Below are 21,649 nucleotides of genomic sequence, written 5' to 3'. Positions count from 1 at the left end.
TTAAACGTTGCCACATTCTTTTATAGCCAATACAGGAACCACTACTGTTTATTTTGTCAATCACGGCAGAACCAATTTTTTCCAAGGAATCTTCAACAATATATTTACGCTTCAGTCCAAGTTTTTTAAGAATTCGAATTAAATGTCGACGAGATATTGAAATGTTGTGATATTTACATAGAAAATGAACTATTTCATTATATGTAAACCCTTCGTTAAAATACTTCCTTATCAATAAATCACGTGCCATCTCTTCCAAGTTTGTTGACAATTAATGCTGAAAATTAAATAAATATAATAATATAATAAATACTTAAAAAAAATATTATTCATAAAAACAAAAACATGAGAAAATGACAACAATAGATAGATACTTAATGTTTGATGATCCCAAATTATTTAAATTATTGATTCATTTATTTAATTAAATAATAATGCATTATTTTATATAGTATATAATTATAAATTACAGCGTAGGTAAATACACTTAAGCTTCCGTCACTCGCGCCTAAAATCCTAACGTAGTTACACGCGTCGCGGGGAATCGCCGCAATGCTTTTCAGCTCTACAGTGTTGCCAGATCGATTACGCGCGCAAAACACTAGCTGCTGGTTAAATTTAAATAAACAAGTACTTAAAATTTTATTTTTTTGGGTTGGAACGAACAAATAAATCGATTTTTTAGTCATGTCAAAATTATTTTTATTATCAAATAAAAAATAATCCAATTTCAACAACTCTTTAACTTAAAATTATTACAGTGTGATGTCAAGTAACATTTATTTTTATGATATTATTTATAATTATACAAGTTCTATATTTTTAATAACTTTATTTGGTTACTTAAAACAGCCTTTTGACTATTATAAACATATTCTTTTTTTATCACGTTTTCTTAGCTCTTTTTAAAAAATTATTATGTTAATTATTTTCATATATTAATTCTGTGACACAGATAATTAAATAATTATTATTTTAATACTTTTTGACTAATATTAATTAACATTGCACTAACAAAAAATAATAAAATAAATAATATCTTAAAAGTGAATTTAAAATTCTACTACTATATTAGTCAAATCGTAAGATCTTTTAAGAATTAAATCATACTTGTTTTAAAAAATATCATTGATACAAATCGCGAATTTGTAATTCAGAAAATATTGCTTCAACCCACTACTCCTCCGAAAACCCATCATCAACATCATGACATTTGGCACAAATTTCCTTTGTGTGTTCTCTGCAAATTGTTTTAAGACATTCTGCACACTGGGTTTTAGATTTTCTATTTTTACGCCTCGGACACAAATAACAAATATCGCAGGTTTATTATCAATCTTATTTTTTTTTTTACCAAGATACATTTCCATTTTCAAGACATAAAAACTCTGTGAGTCAACAAGAGCAAATGTTTTTAGACCATATTTATCGGGTTTTTTTGGCATATATTGCTTGAAGCTACAACGGCCGCGAAATGCTGACATCATTTCATCAATAGTTAATACTTGACCTGGAGAATAACATTCTTGACATACGACGTTGATTTTCTCCCAAATTTCTCGGATGGGTGCAAACTTGTCACTTGAAGCTCGATCTTTCCGAGTATTTATATCATCAAAACGGATTGCTCGAAGTAATAAACTAAAACGAGTGTAACTCATTACGCATCGAAAGTAATCAGGAGAAGTACCATCAGTCGCCCAAATATCTCGAAGATTTACTCGAGACATTTTCAATGATCCCGCTAGATATAATAAACCAATTAACGCTCGTATTTCAATAACATCTGTCAGAGCACAATCTCTATCACGTTGGAATTTAGACTGTTCACTCAGTAGTTTAATATTTGTAAAATGCACTATGTCTTCAATCATTTTCTTATCAAAGAATAGTTCCCAGCAATCCATCGGAGTTTTACATTTTTCAGCTCGTTTATTAACTTTAGCAACATGAACTTCATTTGCTCTCTTGTTGTGTGAATAAGGCTTTTTCATCCATCTTGAGGTTTTATTTTTACCCAAATAATAACTATTTGAATTCAAATTATTTGAATTAGTCTCATTATCTGACTCAGCCGATTCTTCAGAACCACTGTCATGGTCAGACATTTCAAAATCAGCGTCTGAAACATCACTGTCAGAAAAAATACCAGATAATTCATCTGTAATCTCATCAACACTCTCTTCGTCGAATCAGTCATTTGTTGTTATTTTTTTTGAAATAGTTGTTTTTTTAGAAGTAGTTTTCTTCGAAGTTGTTATTTTTTTTGCATTTGTTTTTCTTGATGTCATAATAAGATTTATCTAAAAAAAATATAACATATATAAATAAATAAATAATCCATTTAACATTTTACTGTATATATATATATATATATATATATATATATATATATATATATATATATATATATATATATATATATATATATATATATAGGGTGATAGCCAAAAAAGACGATATTTTTTTTTTTTCACTCTTAGCCCAAAATATGATAGGATATGTCTAAACAAAAATTCTGTCAAAAGGCCATCTCTTAATTTCAATTTTAAGAGCTCCTTCATCGAACTTTAGGTTTTCCCATATAAATATCATGGAAAGTACGGTCTTAAACAGTATTTTACCCTGCAAGCTGTGAAGAAAATTTTTTTTGATAAAATGAATGATTGGACCCTTTTTAAGCATTAAATTTCTGAGAAAAAATTTCATTGAGTCATAAATCAATCGTCATTATTTAAGTTTTTACGGATCTTTGAAATTTGAATTTTTTGAAAATTTTACGTTTTTTGCATTTAACAGCCAAACTATTGGAGATAGAAAAAAAATTAAATGGCAATTTTGTAGTTCGTTTGATGCTCTATAACAAAGTTTTTAACAATTTGTTTGTATAATCAATAACAGAAAAGCTACAGACCTACAAAGTTTTGTGTTTATTCTTTTTCACTTTTTTCAATTGGACTATCGATGATATAGAACAAAAAATTTAGTATAAATTTTTTAGTATATCAAATTTGCAACAAAATTGTATAGGTGAGATTTTTCGTATTATTGATGGTTAAAAGTTACAGGCTCAACAAATTCTATTTTTATGATTTTTCATCTATATCATGTAGTATATCAATAATATATATAAAAAATTAATAATAAATATAAAGTACATTCAATTTTTTACAAATTTATGCTTGGTAAACTTTATATACTGTCTGCAGTTCAATATCGTTACAATATTATTGTTACTTCAGTAATGTTTTGCGTTAAAGAAATATTCAATGAATACAAATTGAGTGATTATCGAGACAAATGGTTAATTTTTTTAATCAGCAAGATTGAGATTCCTAGATCAAAAATTGTTTACTAAATTCCAGTAAGAATCAGAAAAACTACAATAAGAATTTGTGAAATAGAACCCTCCTTCAAGTTGATTACTATGACTAGATTATTATAATTTTTGGTTCATGATAAAATTTACACGATTAGATTAAATAATGATGATAATAAATTTATAATCACTTAATAATGACTTCTTCAGCTAAGAAATGAAATTGATGAAAAGTTTTATCAAATTAACTTTTTATTGCAACATTGCTAATTAAAATAAATTTTTTCTCTCAGTGTAGATTATAAAAAATAGAACAAAAAAACACCTATCTAATATACCTGCTAGATCAATCTCGTTAATGTCTGAGTTTGTTTCTGTACTTTCCACTTGAACAACATTCAAGTTATTATCTAGGCAAATAGTTGCTGTACTTAGCACTTCTTGAACATCGGTAGCGTTTTTTAACAACTGGCTAGTTTTACAGATGTGCCGACTATCAATCAGAATTCTTTTTTGAGGAGAATTCAGAATCTGTAAAGCATTCTGCGGTGCAATATCAAATAACCGATCAAGAGAATCTCTGAAATTTTTTTCAACTAATAGTTGAGCTGGAGATCTTTTTCGAGCTTTATTCACTTGAGTTATTTGCCAATCTTTGTACAATTTTTCAATTTTTACGATTGTATTATGTGAGTTGTTTGCAGGCAATGAAAACTTATTCCACACCTTACTAACCTCAAAAAGAACAAGTTTAGCACTTTCGCGGATAATTCGTTTTTCTGTTCTATGTTTGTAGAAAAACAAACATAAAACGTCACGATTCATCGGTAATTTTAAATTATTTAAATTTTTCGATTCGAAGCCAACTAAGTTGATGTATTTTCTTTGATTAGTTTTACTAGACATTGTTTTTCCAAAAGTATAATTGTTGTTATTACATAAATAACTCTTAAAAAACCAACCTCAATTGAAGACTAATTAAAACGAAAGACAATAGAATTCACTAATTGGCGTTCTCCCGGGGAAAATTTATCAATTAAGCGGTAAAACAATAAATGCTTAGAGGGCGTTAAATGCGAATTCCTTAGGATAATTTGAATTTAAATTTGAATATTGGCAGCAATAACAACTTCATTTTTATAGAAAACACATAGTTCAATGCAAATATTAATATTTATAGAAACATAAACATAAAATATTGAGAATTTATTTTTGTGTAATAATTTTTCTGGGTTAAATTGCGATTAATTGATATTGAAAAGGAAACATATTTCTTTAGAGTCTAAATATATAATCAAAACTATAAAAACTTTTTATCTGTTTTATTTGCAAAGTAATTATAAATTTATTATCATCATTATTTAATCTAATCGTGTATATTTCATCATAAACCATAATTATAATAATCTAGTCATAGTAAACAACTTGAAGGAGGGTTCTATTTCACAAATTCTTATTGTAGTTCTTCTGATTCTTACTGGATTTTAGTAAACAATTTTTGATCTAGGAACTGCAGACAGTATATAAAGTTTACCAAGCATAAATTTGTAAAAATTGAATGTACTTTATATTTCTTATTAATTTTTATATATATTATTGATATACTACATGATATAGATGAAAAATCATAAAAATAGAATTTGTTGAGCCTGTAACTTTTAACCATCAATAATACGAAAAATCTCACCTATACAATTTTGTTGCAAATTTGATATACTAAATTTTTTGTTCTATATCATCGATAGTTCAATTGAAAAAAGTGAAAAATAATAAAAACAAAACTTTGTAGGTCTGTAGCTTTTTGTTATTGATTATACAAAAATTGTTAAAAACTTTGTTATAGAGCATCAAACGAACTACAAAATTGCTATTTAATTTTTTTCTATCTCCAATAGTTTGGCTGTTAAATGCAAAAACGTAAAATTTTCAAAAATTCAAATTTCAAAGATCCGTAAAAACTTAAATAATGACGATTGATTTATGACTCAATGAAATTTTTTCTCAGAAATTTAATGCTTAAAAGGTCCAATCATTCATTTTATCAAAAAAATTTTCTTCACAGCTTGCAGGGTAAAATACTGTTTAAGACCGTACTTTCCATGTTATTTATATGGGAAAACTTAAAGTTCGATGAAGGAGCTCTTAAAATTGAAATTAAGAGATGGCCTTTTGACAGAATTTTTGTTTAGACATATCCTATCATATTTTGGGCTAAGAGTGAAAAAAAAAAATATCGTCTTTTTTTGGCACACCCTAATATATATATATACATATATATATATATATATATATATATATATATATATATATATTTATTACTCATATCGTTAATTCAATTAATTATTTTGTTAAGTTATTTGATTTATTACAAAACATTTTGTAAATACTAACCTGAACATAACCTATATCTTGTCCATAAATATCGTGAATTATCTCACATATGTGAATAGCTGAATTTTTTAAATCATGTAAATAATTTTTACGAATTTTAAATATCATATACAATTTATATTAATTTCGATTGTTTAATTTTTTTTAATTTTATATTTATTATTTCTTTTTAATCACTGCTTATGTATGTGTAATCACAGATATTACACTTGTACCTACTGCGCAAGTCCGTAAGTTTCTATGTCAAAATCTGGCAACACCACAAGTAAAATTTATACATCAAGAGTACACGCGTTAGCGGGGAAAAGCCGTAATTCTCGAGACGTCGTTATTTTAAATTCAATAAAAAAAATTTTAAGCAAAATAAATTGAAAATTCCGGCTTAAGAAGATTTTTTGATAAATAATATACAAATTCTGAAACGTTTACAGTAAGGTAAAAGCCCCAATATATGATCATGTACCAGTATATGATCACTCCATGTATTTGTATATCTATATTCACAAACATAGGTATACAAATACATGGAGTGATCATATACTGGTACATGATCATATATTGGGGCTTTTACCTTACTGACTATTATAATTTTTTTAATATTTAGAATAAAAGTTGACATGCAGCGATTCCCTCACTAGCGCGAGTGACGGAAGGTTAAAAACATACACATCATATATTATGATTATTATTTATAAGAAGAAACATTTAGCGCCACCTTTAGATTAGTGAGATAGACATACTAAGTATGTCAACGGAGACTAAAAAGTCAGTGCTACTATCATTCGTATAACATGTCACTACCGGGCTTCCGTAGTCAACGGAGACTAAAATAAATTGTGTAAATCCATCATTATAAATTTCTGAAAGATGGCGCTGATCCATCACCTGGCAAGTTATCGATGCTGGATGTGATTTTTCAAAAACTAGAAATTTTCTTTGGCCGGGTGATAACTAACCTCTATATAATAACATTCTCACGTGTACATCTGCCAGAACCATGTGCGCGACAAATAATAATTAAAATAAAACCTCGTGGAAGTGAAAAAGTTAGAAAAAATGAGTGAACTAGCGGACGTGACCCACAAAAGCCACCGCGAGCACAAAACTGGGCGAAAAGCCGAGAAGAAAAAATTACAGAAGGAAAAAAAGTCAAACAATGCTTCAGAGCGGCCACAGAACCCGAAAGCATTTACTTTCAACTCGGCAATTGGAGCTGAAAGACGTTTTCGCCGGAAGCAAGATTTAACTACCAAGAAAACTCACATCCCGTATGTCGACAGAACTCCAATCGAACCTCCACCAATCCTGGTGGCCGTGGTGGGTCCTCCGAAGGTCGGTAAGTCTTTGCTAATCCACTGTCTGATTAAGAACTTCACCAGAGACCCGCCGAAGGACATCAAGGGTCCCGTGACAGTGGTGTCTGGGAAGAAGCAGCGCATCACCTTCGTCGAGTGCAACAACGACCTCAACTCGATGATCGACATAGCGAAGGTCGCGGACCTGGTTCTGCTCCTGGCCGACGCGTCTTTTGGATTCGAGATGGAGATCTTTGAGTTCCTGAACATCTGTCAGGTCCACGGGATGCCCAAGATCATGGGAGTCCTGACGCACCTGGACCTGATCAAGGACGCGACCAAGCTGAAGAAAACCAAGAAAGTCCTGAAGCACCGGTTCTGGACTGAAGTCTACAACGGAGCAAAGCTTTTCTATCTTTCTGGACAAATCCACAACGAGTATCTCCGGAATGAAGTGAAAAATCTTGCTCGGTTTATTTCAGTGATGAAGTTCCGGCAGCTGACCTGGCGCTCCAGTCATCCGTACATTCTCGCAGACAGAGTTGAGGACATGACTGACCTGGAGACAGTCAAGAGGACCCCCAAAGTCGACAGGACTGTGTGCTTCTATGGGTACATGCGAGGATGTCCGCTCAGGAAGGATTCTTCGGTTCACATTCCTGGAGTCGGGGACTTGAGGGTCAAGGATGTCAGCTTTCTACCGGATCCTTGTCCGCTGCCAGAGACCCTGAAGAAGAGAGCGCTGATCGAGAAAGAGAGACTGGTCTATGCGCCCTTCTCCGGAGCCGGTGGCATTATTTATGATAAAGATGCTGTCTATGTCGAGCTCGGAGGCAGTCATTCGTTTAAGGAACAAGAGAATGAACTGATCTCTGGGATGATTGACACCGCGGGGACTCTAGATGAAAAGCTCGAGATGAGCGAGTTGAAACTGTTCAGTGACTCCAAGGCGATCTTGAGCAAAGAGGTTGATGAGGTCTTTGGCAAGCAGCAGGAAAATGTTTTTGATAATGGCAGGATGAGGAGGAAGGTTATTTTTAATGATGATAATCATGATAATGGTGATGGTCAAGAGTCAGATGAAGATGAGGATGAGGGTGATGATGATGAAGATGAGGGTGATGATGATGAAGATGAAGAAGAAGAAGAAAGCTCGAGAGTTCTGGAAAGAATTGATGAGGGAGATGAAAAGGCAGAGAATGTTGATGATGATCGAAAATCAGGTAAGAAATTTATTTTTAATTCTTTTTTTATTTTTGGTTGTCATTTTTATTAACTGAAGTTTTTTTTTTAGGTGAAAACAATGATAAGTCTTTGGAAAATGGAAATTCTAAAAGTCTTTCCATAAAAGTTGGAGAAGAAGAAGAAGATGAAGATAAAGATGATGAAGAAGATGTGGATGATGATGATGATGAAGAAGAAGAAGAAGATGAAGATAAAGATGATGAAGAAGATGTGGATGATGATGATGATGAAGAAGAAGAAGAAGAAGAAGAAGATGTAAATTGTAAATATTCTTTGAAAAGAAAATTTCAAAAAAAGGATGATAATTCAGGTAAGACATTAAAATTTAAGGTAATTATTTACAAGTGAGGTCAAACCTATTTTTGATGGCCATATCTAGGTAAAAAATAAACATTTTTTTATTTTTTTTTATTCTGCTTGTTTTTACGGTGGATTTATGGTGGTGATATCGAAAATATCAAAAAATTAATATTTCGATAGCTTTTTTGCCTTCAACAGTTGGAAAAAATTTTGGCTCTCATGTTTTTGGATAAAATTTCTATTTTATCTTTTTTTGATGTTTTTGACATATTTTTTTTTTCTTTGAAAAGTACATAAAAAAACAAACAATTAAAAAAAAAAGTTGAATATTACAATTTTCTAAAAATTTATAAATTTTTTAAAAAATTTGTTAAAATTGTGGTAATCAAATTTTTTTTTTTTTAATTTATTTTTTTATGCATTTCTCAAAAAAAAAAATATATCTAAATTTTCAAAAAATTAAAATTAAAATGGTAGACCCCATTTGTAAATAAGTACCAAGTTTAAAATAATATTTATAATTTTGTTCTAAAAAAATATATTTTTAAAACTATTTCAGATGAAAAATCTAAAGAAAGTAATAAAAAATTAAAAATAAGTGACGATGAATTGTCAGATCTTGAACTCCAAAATTCATCGACTAATAAACAAAATGCTCAAGCTAATTCACTAACCAAAGGAGTGAAAAAAAATCCTCCAAGTGAACTAAGTAAAAAAATATCCGAGACATTGAAAAGTTTAGAAAAAAAAAATTTAGGCAAACAAAACGAAGAAAGCGACGATGAGATGAGTGACAATGATTCAGAGGGCTCGATTGAGGACATGGATGCCGATGGTGATAGAAGGTGGACTCGAACTGCCGAAGAGGCGAGTCGAAAGTTTGAGAATAGGCGAAAGAACGTTCGCAGTCTTATGAAATTAGTTTACGACGTCGAGCAAAGAAAGTCAGCGGAAAAGGAAGACGAAGAGGAAGGTGACGAGGTTGCAGGGATATTCCGTGTGATCACGGAGAAGCAGAAGAAGAAAATTGAAGACCGAGAGTTGGAGGACCAGGAGGACACCGTTTTCTACAGCCTGGAGCCTCCGTCAGAAGAGGAAATAGCGAAGCGCTCTCAAGATGCGCGCGCGTTTCTCATCCAAGGCTGGCAAGAGTCCGAAGATGCGAACGAGCTGCTGAAGTTAGACAACCTGAAGGAGGACGGCGAAGAAGAAGAAGTCTTCGGTGACTTTGAGGATCTGGAGACTGGAGAGAAGTTCGACGCGAAGACCGACAATCCTGCGCCCAAGGAGAGGACTGAGGACGAAGATGAGGAACGGAAAAAATTGCTGGAGAAGAAGAGGAAGATCAAGCAGCAGTTTGACGCCCTGTATGACGATGCTGAGACGCAAAATTTCTACGAAGCACTGAAAAGAGACGTTGAGAAGCAGGCCGAGCTCAACAAAACGGAGTTTGACGGCCTGGATGACTATGTACGGGTCCAGGTGGAAGGGTTTCGCCCGGGGATGTATGTCAGAGTGGAAATTGGCTCTGTGCCCTGTGAACTGCTGGATAACTTTGATCCAACTTACCCGCTTATCCTGGGAGGGCTTCTCAGGGGCGAAGAGAACATTGGACTCGTTCAGACCAAGTTCAAGAAACACCGGTGGTATCCGAAAATTCTAAAAACTAGAGACCCGGTCGTTTTGTCTGTTGGCTGGAGAAGATTCCAGACTATTATGATTTATGCCAAGCTGGAGGACAATATGAGACAGAGAATGTTGAAGTATACTCCGAAGCATTTAACTTGCATGGGACACTTCTGGGGACCTATTACACCTCAAGGTACTGGAGTTCTGGCTGTTCAGGATGTTAACAGTAGGAGTAAAGGTAATTGATTTGATTTTTTATTTAATGATAAAATTTTTTTACTTTTTTCATTTTTTATTAAAGTAAAAGATCAAGTTATTGACACTTGCAATTTTGTGTTAATTAAATAAAAAAAATTAACTCTATTAAATTAATAATTTTTGAATTATAAATTTTGAGATAATTGGTTTTTTGAGAAAAAATTTTTTTTTTCAATTATACTAAAATTGCAAGTGTCAACTTACAATTTTTTTAGTGAAATTTCGTGTCATTGCAAAATCCTTGACTTAAATTTGTGCCTTTTCAAGGTTTCATATCATTCTAACCGATAGTCAATTTATTATGATAAATACTTAGGCTGCATTCGAAAATGCTCTATCTCTAGACACATAATTAAGAAATAACCTTGTATCTTGTGAACTATTGACATTTTTAAAGATATAAACTCACTTTGACATTACACTCATTGAGACCTTTCATTTGAATACCCACATCAATTTTTCATATATTTATATATATTATATATATATGTATATATGAAAAATATATTAAAATGCATGTGGGTACTCAAATGGAAGCTCTTGATGAGTGTAACATCGGGATGAGCTTATATTTTTAAAAACGTCAATAGTTAAGAAAGTACAGTGTAATTTAACAAAAGTCATTATTTTCTAAATCAAAATTTTATTTTATTTATAGTTCACTACGGCAGTCACATAGTGACTGCCAGATTACTAGTATTTTATAATTTTTATAATAAATTAATTTGTATGTTAATAAAAAATTTTTTTTTTTAATTTAAGGATTCAGGATCGTAGCAACTGGCTCAGTAGCAGAGTTGGACAAAAATACACGAATCGTAAAAAAACTAAAATTAATTGGAGAGCCTAAAAAAATCTACAAAAAGACGGCCTTCATCGGGGGTATGTTCAACTCTCAGTTGGAGGTCGCTAAGTTCGAAGGTGCAAAAATAAAAACAGTCTCTGGTATCCGTGGATTGATAAAGAGAGCTGAAAAAACTCCAGGCTGGTTCCGAGCAACTTTCGAGGACAAGATCCAGCTGAGTGACATCGTGTTTTGTCGAACGTGGGTCAGGATAGAGGTGCCGCATTACTACAATCCGGTAATCAACCTACTATTGCCCCATGGCAAGAAAAACGAGTGGCGAGGCATGAGGACCGTGGCTGAGCTCAAGAAAGCTAACAACATCAAGGCCAAGCCCGAGGATTTCAAAGACTCGCTCTACACCCCGATTGAGCGCCAGCAGAAAGTCTTTCAGCCCCTGAGGATCCCCAAGGCTCTCCAGAAGGCGCTTCCTTACCGCGACAAGCCCAAACTCCAGCCTCTCGAGGTCAATCACAGGCCTCAGTACTCGGAGAGACGAGTCGCCGTTGTCAGAAGCAAGGAGGAAGAGAGTAGAAGTGATCTTATTAAGAGGATCCGCGCTCTTTATTCTTACAAAGAAAAGAAAGCGAAAGCTGAGATGTCCAAGCGCATGGCTGAGCGCAAGAAGCTTTTGGACGCCGAGGAAATGAAGCGCCTGAAGAAGGGCAAACAGCTGAAGAAACAAATCTTCAGCACGCTCAGTAAAATGGACGCTAAAAATAAGAATAGTCGTTAAGGTAATTAAATAATTTATCGGTATTGTTAACGTAAATAGTAAAATTTAATAAAAAATTTTAATAATTAAAAAAAATTGATAAAATTTTTAATTAAAATATATATTTATATATAAGTTATTTGATAAAATTTATTATATATATTTATAATATTATTATTAGTTGTAGAAAAAATATTAACGCGGCGTGGAAGATGGTTGGTTAAAGAATTGCCTGAGATCCACGCCAAGAAGATATTGTATGATGGCCTCTTGAATAATTATCCGCGCCCTAGAAATTTATTTTAATTTATCAAATCATTTATTAATTACTAATAATTAATATGAGCCAAAATTAGTCACCATTAACTATTATTATGATAATAAGTATTTAGGCTGCATTTGAAAATGCTCAATTTCTAGATAGATAATTAAGAAATGACCTTGTATCTTGTGAACTATTGACATTTTTAAAGATATAAGCTCACTCCGATGTTACAATCATCAATAGCTTTCATTTGAGTACCCACATGCATTTTGATATATTTTTCATATATACATATATATATAATATATATAAATATATAAAAAATTGATTTGGGTACTCAAATGAAAGGTCTCGATGATTGTAACATCGGGATGAGTTTACATCTTTAAAAAAGTCAATAGTTAAGAAAGTACAGTGCAATTTAACAAAAGTCATTACTTAACAAAGCAAAATTTTATTTATTTATAGTTCACATAGTGACTGCAAGGTTGCTAGTTTTAATAAAATACTTTATAGTTAAAAATTTTTTAAATTATAAAAAATAATCGAATAAATATTTTTAAAAATGGTGACTAATTAGCTCATATAATTAACCCTTCGTTACTCGCGCTATGAGCAAATCGCCGAATACAACTACTCAACCTATAAAGACTCACTATAGTGCGAGCGAGAAACTAAAAAAGGCGCGAGTAACGAAGGGTTAAGCAATTAATCAATTAATTATAAACTAAATCGGAATATTACCTGTGTATACAACAATAATTCATCCTGTGTATCGACAATACGCACAGGAAAAGGTGACCCAGGAACAAGAACACCTGCCCAGCGTACTTCGACTCTGTAATCGCCGGGTTCAGTCGGGTCGTACCGACAGAGAATAATCCTGTCTTTTTGGGTTTCTCGCTGCATTTCTACCCGAAAAGCGCCTTTGGGTCCGCGAACACGAACAGTAAGTTGTCCAGCACCAGCTCCGCGAGTGTCGCAAATGAATCTGGATTGGAAGGTCGCTAGAACTCCGTGTTCAATACCGGGTCCGTAAACTCGTACCTGCAAAAATCGATCATTGTTATCTATTAATAAAAAAAAAGACCATTCGGCAGCCGAAATGGAAGTAGATTTCTCAAATAAAGAACATTTGTTTTTTATCAAATAATATTAATAATAATAATATACAACTTGATAATTCATTGATTAAAAAAAAAAATTCAATTATAAGTTCAAAACTATTTAGAACTAATTTTGGTCAAAAAATAATCTTGTAAAGTAAAAAGTTTCTCGATTGTTTATCAAATAATTTTAAAGATTATGAGATTTTATTAATCTATTAATAAAAAAAAAAAATGATATAAAAAAAAACCTTAGAAGCATCTGGAGCGCCAGAAACACGCAAAGTAAAAGGTGACCCAGGAACATGTTCTCCAGCGTACTTGATAGTCAAAGCGTGTCTTCCGGCTTCTTGAGGTTTAACATTAAGCGTAAAAGTCGCGTCTCCGTGATCGTAGAGCTCGCAGTAGGCAACTTTATGGGGTCCAACGCAGTGAGCAGTAAGTTCTCCGGGTCCAGCTCGCCTGGTGTCAATGAAGCTCCGAATTTCTTGACCTACAATTCCGTTTTTGAGGCCATCGCCGGAGCAAATGACCCTGGAAGCATCAGCAGCGCTGGTAACGCTTATTTGCAGCGGACAGCCTTTCAATTGTCGTCCGTTCCAGGAGACAGTCATCAGTAGAGACTCGGGAGACATAGGAATGTAGCTCGCGCGGTAAACACTGTCTCCCAGGTGCTGGAGCACCACGTTGATCTCGGTGGTGGGCGAAAACAGCTGGACTTTCGGCGTACCGGAGCCAGCTTGGGATCCATCGATAGTAAAGCTAACTTCCTCGCCCACTTTGGCCGAGGTGAGTCCTCTGCCTCTGAGCATCACACGGCTGGAGTCGTTGACTGGCTCTTGCTCCTGGATGATGGCTAGTTTGGGAGCTCCGGGGAAGGGCGTTCCGTTGAATAGAATCTCCATGTGATGCTCGCCTCCAGACAGTTGGGGAGGTACCAGCTTCAGCCGGTTGTTGGAGGTCATCTCGAAGGTCAACGGCCGCTCGTCGATCGACCCGGTCAGCTCTCCTGGACCAGCCTCTGCTGTGTCGAAGCTTATCTTGCTGTTGGAGCCGATCTTCAAGCGACCCAGCTCATCGCAAATTGCTGCCCAGCCTCCAATCACTCGGAGGTTTCGCGTGTCGATGATCTTCGGGTGCCACGGAGACCCCGGGAGCTGCTGGCCTGCGCAGACTACCCGCACGTCGAAGACTCCTACTTCTGAGGGAATGTACGAGACGTTCCAGGTACCCGGGTTCGCCCCTGCTTCTATTGTAGGCTTTGAAATACTGTCTGGACCGTCTACTTGGACGGCTGGCGGGCTTCTTGTTCCGGTTACTATGAAGTGGGCTGGTTTGCCTACGTGTCCTGATAAAAGACCCTCGCCTTTCGCTCGCGCTTGGCCGGCTGATTCTACTGTACATACTACGGGACTTCCTGATGTTGGACAACCACCTGAAATTTATTTTTTTTTTTTAAAAAGTTGATAAAAAATTTTTTTAATAATTAAAAATTTTTATTAATTATTAAAAAATTATTTTTTAGCATTTTAGATGATTTATTAATAATTAATTAATTATTTATTAATTTTTGATAAATATTTTATTACATATTCATAAATATTTATCAATTATTAATAAATTTATTTTGACTCAAAAAAAAAATTTCTTATATTAGAAAAAAAATTTATTTATAATTAATAAATTCTTCTATCAGGTGTATTAATTAATAAACATACCATAAGTAACATTAATCATATAAGAGCCAGGAACACTTGGTGAAAATTCAATCATCTCAGCACCGTCGTTGAGCGCGGTTACTTGAAGCGGTAATTCCTGTCCCAGCGGACTCGTCGCAGTTACATCTAAATCCGCGATACCAGCTTCGGACTTGACGACTAAAAATAATACAGATAAATAATTATAACTAGTTAAAACAAATAATACAAGTGGACATGACACTATAAATTGATTCGCGGTGTTATATTATTGTTAGCCGCTGGAAGCCCTCGCGTGAACTAAGCCACAAAGTATTCCTACAACGCTTACTTCGCTGAAACTATTTGAAAGTAGACTAGAGCATATCGCGGTAATACATCACACAGTGTAATTAATTTTCCTTATAGCCTTGAACATTTCTCTCGACTGATCAAATCTAAATCAACACAATATAAAGCAGCCTTCCTTATCCTGGTATTGCAAGTCAACGCTTTCACGATTCTACGTCTCTATTAAACGCATTGTATTTTAATTTTAATAATAATAATAATCATATTTCTTGTTTTTAAAAATTTATTATTATTATTACTTTAAAAATTTTGAATAATAATAATAATAATAATAATAATTCGTGTTTTTAAAATTTTATTATTATTATTACTTAAAAAATTTTGAATAATAATAATAATAATAATAATAATAATGATTAACTTTCGAGAGCTTATTAATCATTACATATTATATTATTTTTTAATTAAATAATTATTTCTTATTCTACTTACGTTTAAAAGCAATACGATCATGAACCGACACGGTTGTTGGTCCCAGTTCCTGTAATTTAACTTTAGCTGGGTCGAATGATTGACAGAAAAACGGTGAGCCCAGTACTGGCTTAGCGCCTTGTAGTACGTCTATTTTATAAGTACCTGCAATAATGAATAATAAAAAATAAATATTAATTTTTAATTACATAATTTGAGGTAAAATAAAACTTACCGATTGAATTGGTAGTAAATTCAGCTAGTAGATTGCCATCGCGATGCTGATAACAACGAACAGGTACTGCGTTACCGAGAGGCCCGCTGATTACAACATCAAACTCCTTGCCTGGACGGCCCAGTGTCTCGATAGTAAATGACGTAACTTTTCCAACGCAGGATTGGTACAAACCGAGACCGGTTGCCGTCACCTCGCGACCACCTGTTGGACCGCGAACCGCGACTTCCAGTGGACTTCCTTGTATATGAACGTCGTTGTATTTTATATGAACGCGATGGGGCGCTGCTCGAGTCGGGTGGAAAATAACTTCGTAAATTCCGTTGTCTGCTTCTCGAACTACGTTGTCGACGTCAATTCCTCCGGCTCGGACTGTTGCGGTTAATTTTCCTGGACCGGCTTCTTTGGATGCCAATACTGTAATTTTGTAAAATTATTTATTTTATTTTTGTAAAAATTTTTTTTTTAATAATTAGCAGTGTTGGATAAAAATAATTTAATTTTTTTTATTTTAAAAAAATTTAATCAGAATAAAATTTTAATAGAAAAAAAAAAATAATAAACTAGCAACCTTGCAGTCACTATATGACTGCCGTGACTTGTGAACTATAAATAAGTAAAATTTTGCTTTATTAAATAATCACTTTTGTTGAATTGCACTGTACTTTCTTAACTATTGACGTATTTAAAGATATAAGCTCATCCCGATGTTACACTCATCAAGAGCTTTCATTTGAGTACCCACATGTATTTTTCATATATTTTATATGTTTATATATATGAATATATGAAAAATATATATAAATATATGAAAAATTGATGTGGGTACTCAAATGAAAGGTCACCATGAGTGTAATGTCAGGGTGAGCTTATATCTGCAAAAATATCAATAGTTCTCAAGATACAAGGTCATTTCTTAATTATGTATCTAGAGATAGAGAATTTTCGAATGCACAATACAAAATTTACTAATTTTTTTTTAAATTTCAATAGAAAAAAAAATAATTACCGACAATAGTACCAGGACGATGACAAATAGCATCAGAAATTTCTTTAACAGTAACCTTGCTTGGATCGAAAGCTTGTAAGGTCTGAGAACTGATAACTTTATGCCCATCACTAAAAATAATATTATAAATTCCAACCATCCTGGTGCGAACTTCAACACGATACAAGCTAGTGGATAACTTGGTCAAAGTGCAAGGACTAATAATTCCATCAGGCCCAGTAACTTCTGCGGAAACAGGGCCCTCTAGTCTTGGCATATCAAGATCCAAGTACGCGGTATTTCCTACGCGAATAACAGTGGGTCCATCAAGACCACCTCCAATTACTGGACACTTGAAAGGACTGCCTGGAACATTGTCATCGTTGAAGCTGATATTGACGTAGTGGGTAGAGGTGGTCTGGGGCACGAAAGTGACGTCGTAGAGCCCGCGAGCGCAAGCTACCACTTCGGCTTTGACGGTGTTATTATCAGTGCTGACTACCAGTTCGAGAGTTCCTTCCCCAGCTTCAGCAGCGTCGACGGTGAAGGTAGTCGCCTGGCCGAGTCTTGCTTCGGTCAGCCCCGAGACGTGGACTTTGGTGACGTCGTAGATGTTGCAAGCAAACGGAGAGCCTTTTATCGAGTCTCCGTCCACCAGGACACTGATGTTGTGTCTTCCGACTTCTGTTGGCGTAAAGCTTATGTTGTACTTGCCTTCCACCGGCTCAATTGTTATCGGCAGCGCTATCGCCGAAGGCGGAGTCACTATTACGTCACAGTTCGTCGAAAGGGCCTGAGGATCTACGGTGAATGATATCAATTGCTTAACAGCCCCCATCTTCAGAGCGTTTCCTGTGATTACTGTCTGTCCAGCTCCGACTACTTTGCAGCTGAACGGAGAACCTGGCACCGGCTCTCCGTTGAATCTCACGCTCAAGCTATGCATTGCGGCTTCCTGGGGCTTGAAATTCACTCGGAATTTAGCGTTACCTTCACTCTGCACGTAATTTGGAACATTTTTTCCATTTACTGCGACAATTATCTCTAAATTTCCAGCTCCCGCTTGACTGGCATTGACTAATTTTTAAAATTTTATTTTATTAAATAATTATTTAATACTTGACAATTTTTTACAATTAAATTAACAAAAAAAATTACAAACATTTTTTTTATAATAATTTATTTTTTGAAAAATCCCAAAATTTTTTTACTTGCCATAAAAAAATAAAATACTTACTACTAAAAAAAACAGGCTTCCCAACAACGCCACTGTTGATATCAGTGACTTTAACTTTATTGGCGTTGTAGGCTTTAACCAGAAAAGGACTTCCTTCAACGTGAGATCCACCTAGTTTCACTTCAACACTATGATCGCCTATTATGCAATAATAATAGATAATAAATAAATGTTTAATGTCATACACCCACCTATTATATTTATTTATTGCTTTATTGCCTGATTTCTTAATATCAACGGTCACTTACCAACATCAGTTGGCGTAAATCCTGCGGTGTAAGACCCATGTACGCTTTGTTTTATTTGAACGGGCAGACTTTCACGAGTAGGAGACAAAACTTCGACCATCGGCGTGCCCAGAGAAGCGTCAGCTTCGATAGTAAATGTCGCTAGACGATTTACTGATACTTTTTCTAAGCCTTCAGTTATCAATACTTTTGCAGTATCGCTCACCTGAAAATAAAATATTATTTTTTATTATTTTACAAATTTTTTATTAAATTTATTATTTTACAAATTTTTTACTAAATTTTTTTTTCATAATAATTTTTTACAAAAATTATCTACCTAACATCAAAATAAAATTTAATAATTTTATAAAATCCGTATTTTAATAAAAAATTAATTTTTACTTAAAAAATGAATATACTTAGAATTAAAAAAAAAAAATCATTAAATACCTGACAACTAAAAGGACTACCAGGAACATCCTCACTGTTGAATCTCAAATCAACCGTATGTATAACTGGTTCACGGGGTGTGAATGATATTGCGTATGTATGAGGACCTTGCGCTTGAGCAGAAGTAGGAACTCTTCCTCCATTAACAGTAACTTCCAAATTGCCTGGTCCCGCTTGACTTGTTTCCACTAGAATAAATAAATAAATAATCTATATTATTAAGAGAATAAGAAAAATTTTGTGTCCAGGATAGTCATATGATAAAATCGGTTTTTTTAGTGAAATTTAGTGTCATTGCGAAGGTCTTGACTTGAATTTGTGCCTTTTCAAGGTTTCATATTATTCTCACCGATAATCAATTTATGATGATAAGTATTTAGGCTGCATTCGAAAATGCTCTATCTCTAGACACATAATTAAGAAATGACCTTGTATCTTGTGAACTATTGACATTTTTAAAGAAATAAACTCACCCTGACATTACACTCATCGAGACCTTTCATTTGAATACCCACATCAATATTTCATATATTTTATGTATGTATATATGAAAAATATATCAAAATGTATGGGGGTACTCAAATGAAAGCTCTTGATGAGTGTAACATCAGGATGAGCTTATATCTTTAAATACGTCAATAGTTAAAAAAGTACAGTGCAATTTAACGTAATTAAGAAATGACCTTGTATCTTGTGAACTATTGACATTTTTAAAGATATAAGCTCATCTCAATGTTACACTCATCAAGGCCTTTCATTTGAGTACCCACATCAATTTTTAATATATATATATACATATATATATATATATATATATATATATATATATATATATATATATATATATATATATATATGGGCCATTCCATGTCAAATCGACCAATAGTTGGAATCGACCCCTTTCGATTTGGATGAATTTTGGTCAGAAGTTTTCTTTTATCATAAAACGAAGTTCTGCCAAAGGAAAAAAAATAAAAAAATTTTTTTCGAAAGATATGCAAATTCAAAATTTCGCGATTTTTCCAGTTTTTCAATTTTGTTTTTGCAATATCTCGAATGCTATTATAGATACAGGAATGGTCTTTCGTTTGTTTAAAAGGGGACACTTGGGGCTATTGAAAAAAAAATATTTTGGAAAAAAATTTTGAAAAATGCCAAATTTGTCAAATTTTGAATTTTTGAAAATCGTCAAAAATGAAGACCACCATTAAAATTTTGGCTCAATTTTTTTTGTATGATACCTTGTTATGATCTTAAAAGATCCTGAAATTTTTGAATAGGGGTTTTTTTTTTCAAAAATATGAATTTTTTAATTTCAAAAAAAAATTTTTGAATTTCAGAAAAAATTTTTTTTTTGTTTTTTGCAACTTCTATATAAGTTAAAGTTATGCAGATACATAATATTGTAATTTTGAGTATTTAGAAATCAAATGCACGACGTGAAAATATTAAATAATAAATTAATTTCAACTTTTTTTTATTTTTTGGACATAATCTTGCATCCTTAAAATAAGTCATCCTTAACGCATGATAGAATTCGTTAATTGTCCTTTATTTACTTCATTTAAAGTTGTTGATGCCACTTGTCGTCTTATTAACATGGGAATAATTTGTAATTTGAGATTGAGAACTATGATTGTGCAGAAATTCGTAAGTAAATAAGTATTCGAAAGAACGAAAAAAATTGATATTCTCATGAAATCATTTCTAATTTTTATAGAAAATTAATATCTGTTTGAGTTATTTGAGGTTAAAAACTGTAATTGAAGTGAAGAAACGGACAAAATATATCATGCGTTAAGAAAATAAAAAATTATATCATGCGTTAAGCCTGACTTTTAGATTATGTCTAAAAAATGAATAAAAGTTGAAATTAATTTATTATTTAATATTTTCACGTCGTGCATTTGATTTCTAAATACTCAAAATTACAATATTATGTATCTGCATAACTTTAACTTGTATAGAAGTTGCAAAAAACAAAAAAAAATTTTTTTTGAAATTAAAAAATTCATATTTTTGAAAAAAAAAAAAAAATCCCTATTCAAAAATTTCAGGATATATATATGTGTGTGTGTATATGAAAAATATATAAAAATACATGTGGGTACTCAAATGAAAGCTCTTGATGAGTGTAACATCGGGGTGAGTTTATAACTTTGAGGGAGTATTCTACTGTAGAATTTTGAAAAAATCGAAAATTTTTTTTTTTTTCATATTTTCAAAGTTTAGATATTCAAAAATATATCATTAAAAGGATTTTTCAAAATTCCTATTATTTCATGAGTTATAGCCGTTTTAGTGACGTGGCATCGGTTCCGGTCCGACCGCTACAAGTTAACAAAAGACGGTAGGCGTTCCCGAGTCCCAAGCATAATGCCAAATATATCCGATATATCGGAGATGGTGACTCAAAAACTTTCAAGGGCATTCTTGATATTAACCCCTACAATTATAACCCGGTAGTAGAAACAAAGGAGTGTGTTGGGCATGTTCAAAAACGCATGGGTTCACGGTTACGTAAAGCAAAAAAAGATAATAAAGGTATTGGTGGCAAAGGCGCTGGTAAACTCACTGATAAGATTATCAATGAATTGTCTTTATATTATGGTTTGGCAATTTGTCGAAATCCAGATTCTGTTGAAGACATGAAGAGAGATGTGTGGGCAACCTACTTTCATAA

General features: G+C 33.0%; 3 protein-coding genes and 1 long non-coding RNA gene across 5 annotated transcripts in view; 1 reads left to right on the top strand and 3 right to left on the bottom strand.

Moving 5' to 3' along the window:
• Positions 1-56: 56 nt before the first annotated feature.
• Positions 57-641, bottom strand: LOC123261873. The gene is made up of 2 exons (XR_006508795.1): positions 375-641; positions 57-277 (listed from the first exon to the last, which is right to left on the bottom strand). It is a non-coding gene; the product is annotated as an uncharacterized LOC123261873 (long non-coding RNA).
• A 399-nt stretch (positions 642-1,040) lies between these two features.
• Positions 1,041-6,096, bottom strand: LOC123261859. The gene is made up of 2 exons (XM_044723729.1): positions 5,711-6,096; positions 1,041-2,303 (listed from the first exon to the last, which is right to left on the bottom strand). The coding sequence occupies exon 2, from the start codon at positions 2,106-2,108 to the stop codon at positions 1,116-1,118; it is 993 nt and encodes a 330-aa protein (XP_044579664.1). The 5' UTR covers positions 2,109-2,303; positions 5,711-6,096; the 3' UTR covers positions 1,041-1,115.
• A 467-nt stretch (positions 6,097-6,563) lies between these two features.
• LOC123261866 (ribosome biogenesis protein BMS1 homolog) lies at positions 6,564-12,068 on the top strand. The gene is made up of 4 exons (XM_044723735.1): positions 6,564-8,228; positions 8,300-8,560; positions 9,110-10,417; positions 11,200-12,068. Exons 1-4 carry the CDS (start codon positions 6,767-6,769, stop codon positions 12,015-12,017), a joined length of 3,849 nt encoding a protein of 1,282 aa, XP_044579670.1. The 5' UTR covers positions 6,564-6,766; the 3' UTR covers positions 12,018-12,068.
• A 28-nt stretch (positions 12,069-12,096) lies between these two features.
• The window catches only part of LOC123261844 (filamin-A), a 32,240-nt gene continuing 22,687 nt past the window's right edge, over positions 12,097-21,649 (bottom strand). For both annotated transcript variants that reach the window (XM_044723695.1, XM_044723694.1), the window contains exons 21-30: positions 18,967-19,154; positions 18,535-18,739; positions 18,287-18,424; positions 17,071-18,126; positions 16,062-16,478; positions 15,848-15,991; positions 15,086-15,244; positions 13,619-14,802; positions 13,006-13,308; positions 12,097-12,285 (exon numbers count right to left, since the gene is read on the bottom strand). In XM_044723695.1, the coding sequence (XP_044579630.1) occupies positions 12,217-12,285; positions 13,006-13,308; positions 13,619-14,802; positions 15,086-15,244; positions 15,848-15,991; positions 16,062-16,478; positions 17,071-18,126; positions 18,287-18,424; positions 18,535-18,739; positions 18,967-19,154 (3,863 nt within the window). In that variant the 3' untranslated portion in view covers positions 12,097-12,216. The remainder of the gene's footprint in view (positions 12,286-13,005; positions 13,309-13,618; positions 14,803-15,085; positions 15,245-15,847; positions 15,992-16,061; positions 16,479-17,070; positions 18,127-18,286; positions 18,425-18,534; positions 18,740-18,966; positions 19,155-21,649) is intronic.

Source organism: Cotesia glomerata, linkage group LG3, assembly GCF_020080835.1.
Source record: "Cotesia glomerata isolate CgM1 linkage group LG3, MPM_Cglom_v2.3, whole genome shotgun sequence".
In the NCBI taxonomy this organism is placed as follows: Eukaryota; Metazoa; Arthropoda; class Insecta; order Hymenoptera; family Braconidae; genus Cotesia; species Cotesia glomerata.
Note: the sequence above shows the minus strand (reverse complement) of the source record. Positions and strands in the feature narration are given on the sequence as shown.

Excerpts from the sequence above, each read along its gene's own strand:
- LOC123261859 (XM_044723729.1), bottom strand. The coding sequence starts at position 2,108 with ATGTCTGACCATGACAGTGGTTCTGAAGAATCGGCTGAGTCAGATAAT.
- LOC123261866 (XM_044723735.1), top strand. The coding sequence starts at position 6,767 with ATGAGTGAACTAGCGGACGTGACCCACAAAAGCCACCGCGAGCACAAA. Across the intron at positions 8,229-8,299 it reads TGATGATGATCGAAAATCAG|GTGAAAACAATGATAAGTCT; the intron begins GTAAGAAATTTA and ends TTTTTTTTTTAG. Across the intron at positions 8,561-9,109 it reads AAAAAAGGATGATAATTCAG|ATGAAAAATCTAAAGAAAGT; the intron begins GTAAGACATTAA and ends AAACTATTTCAG.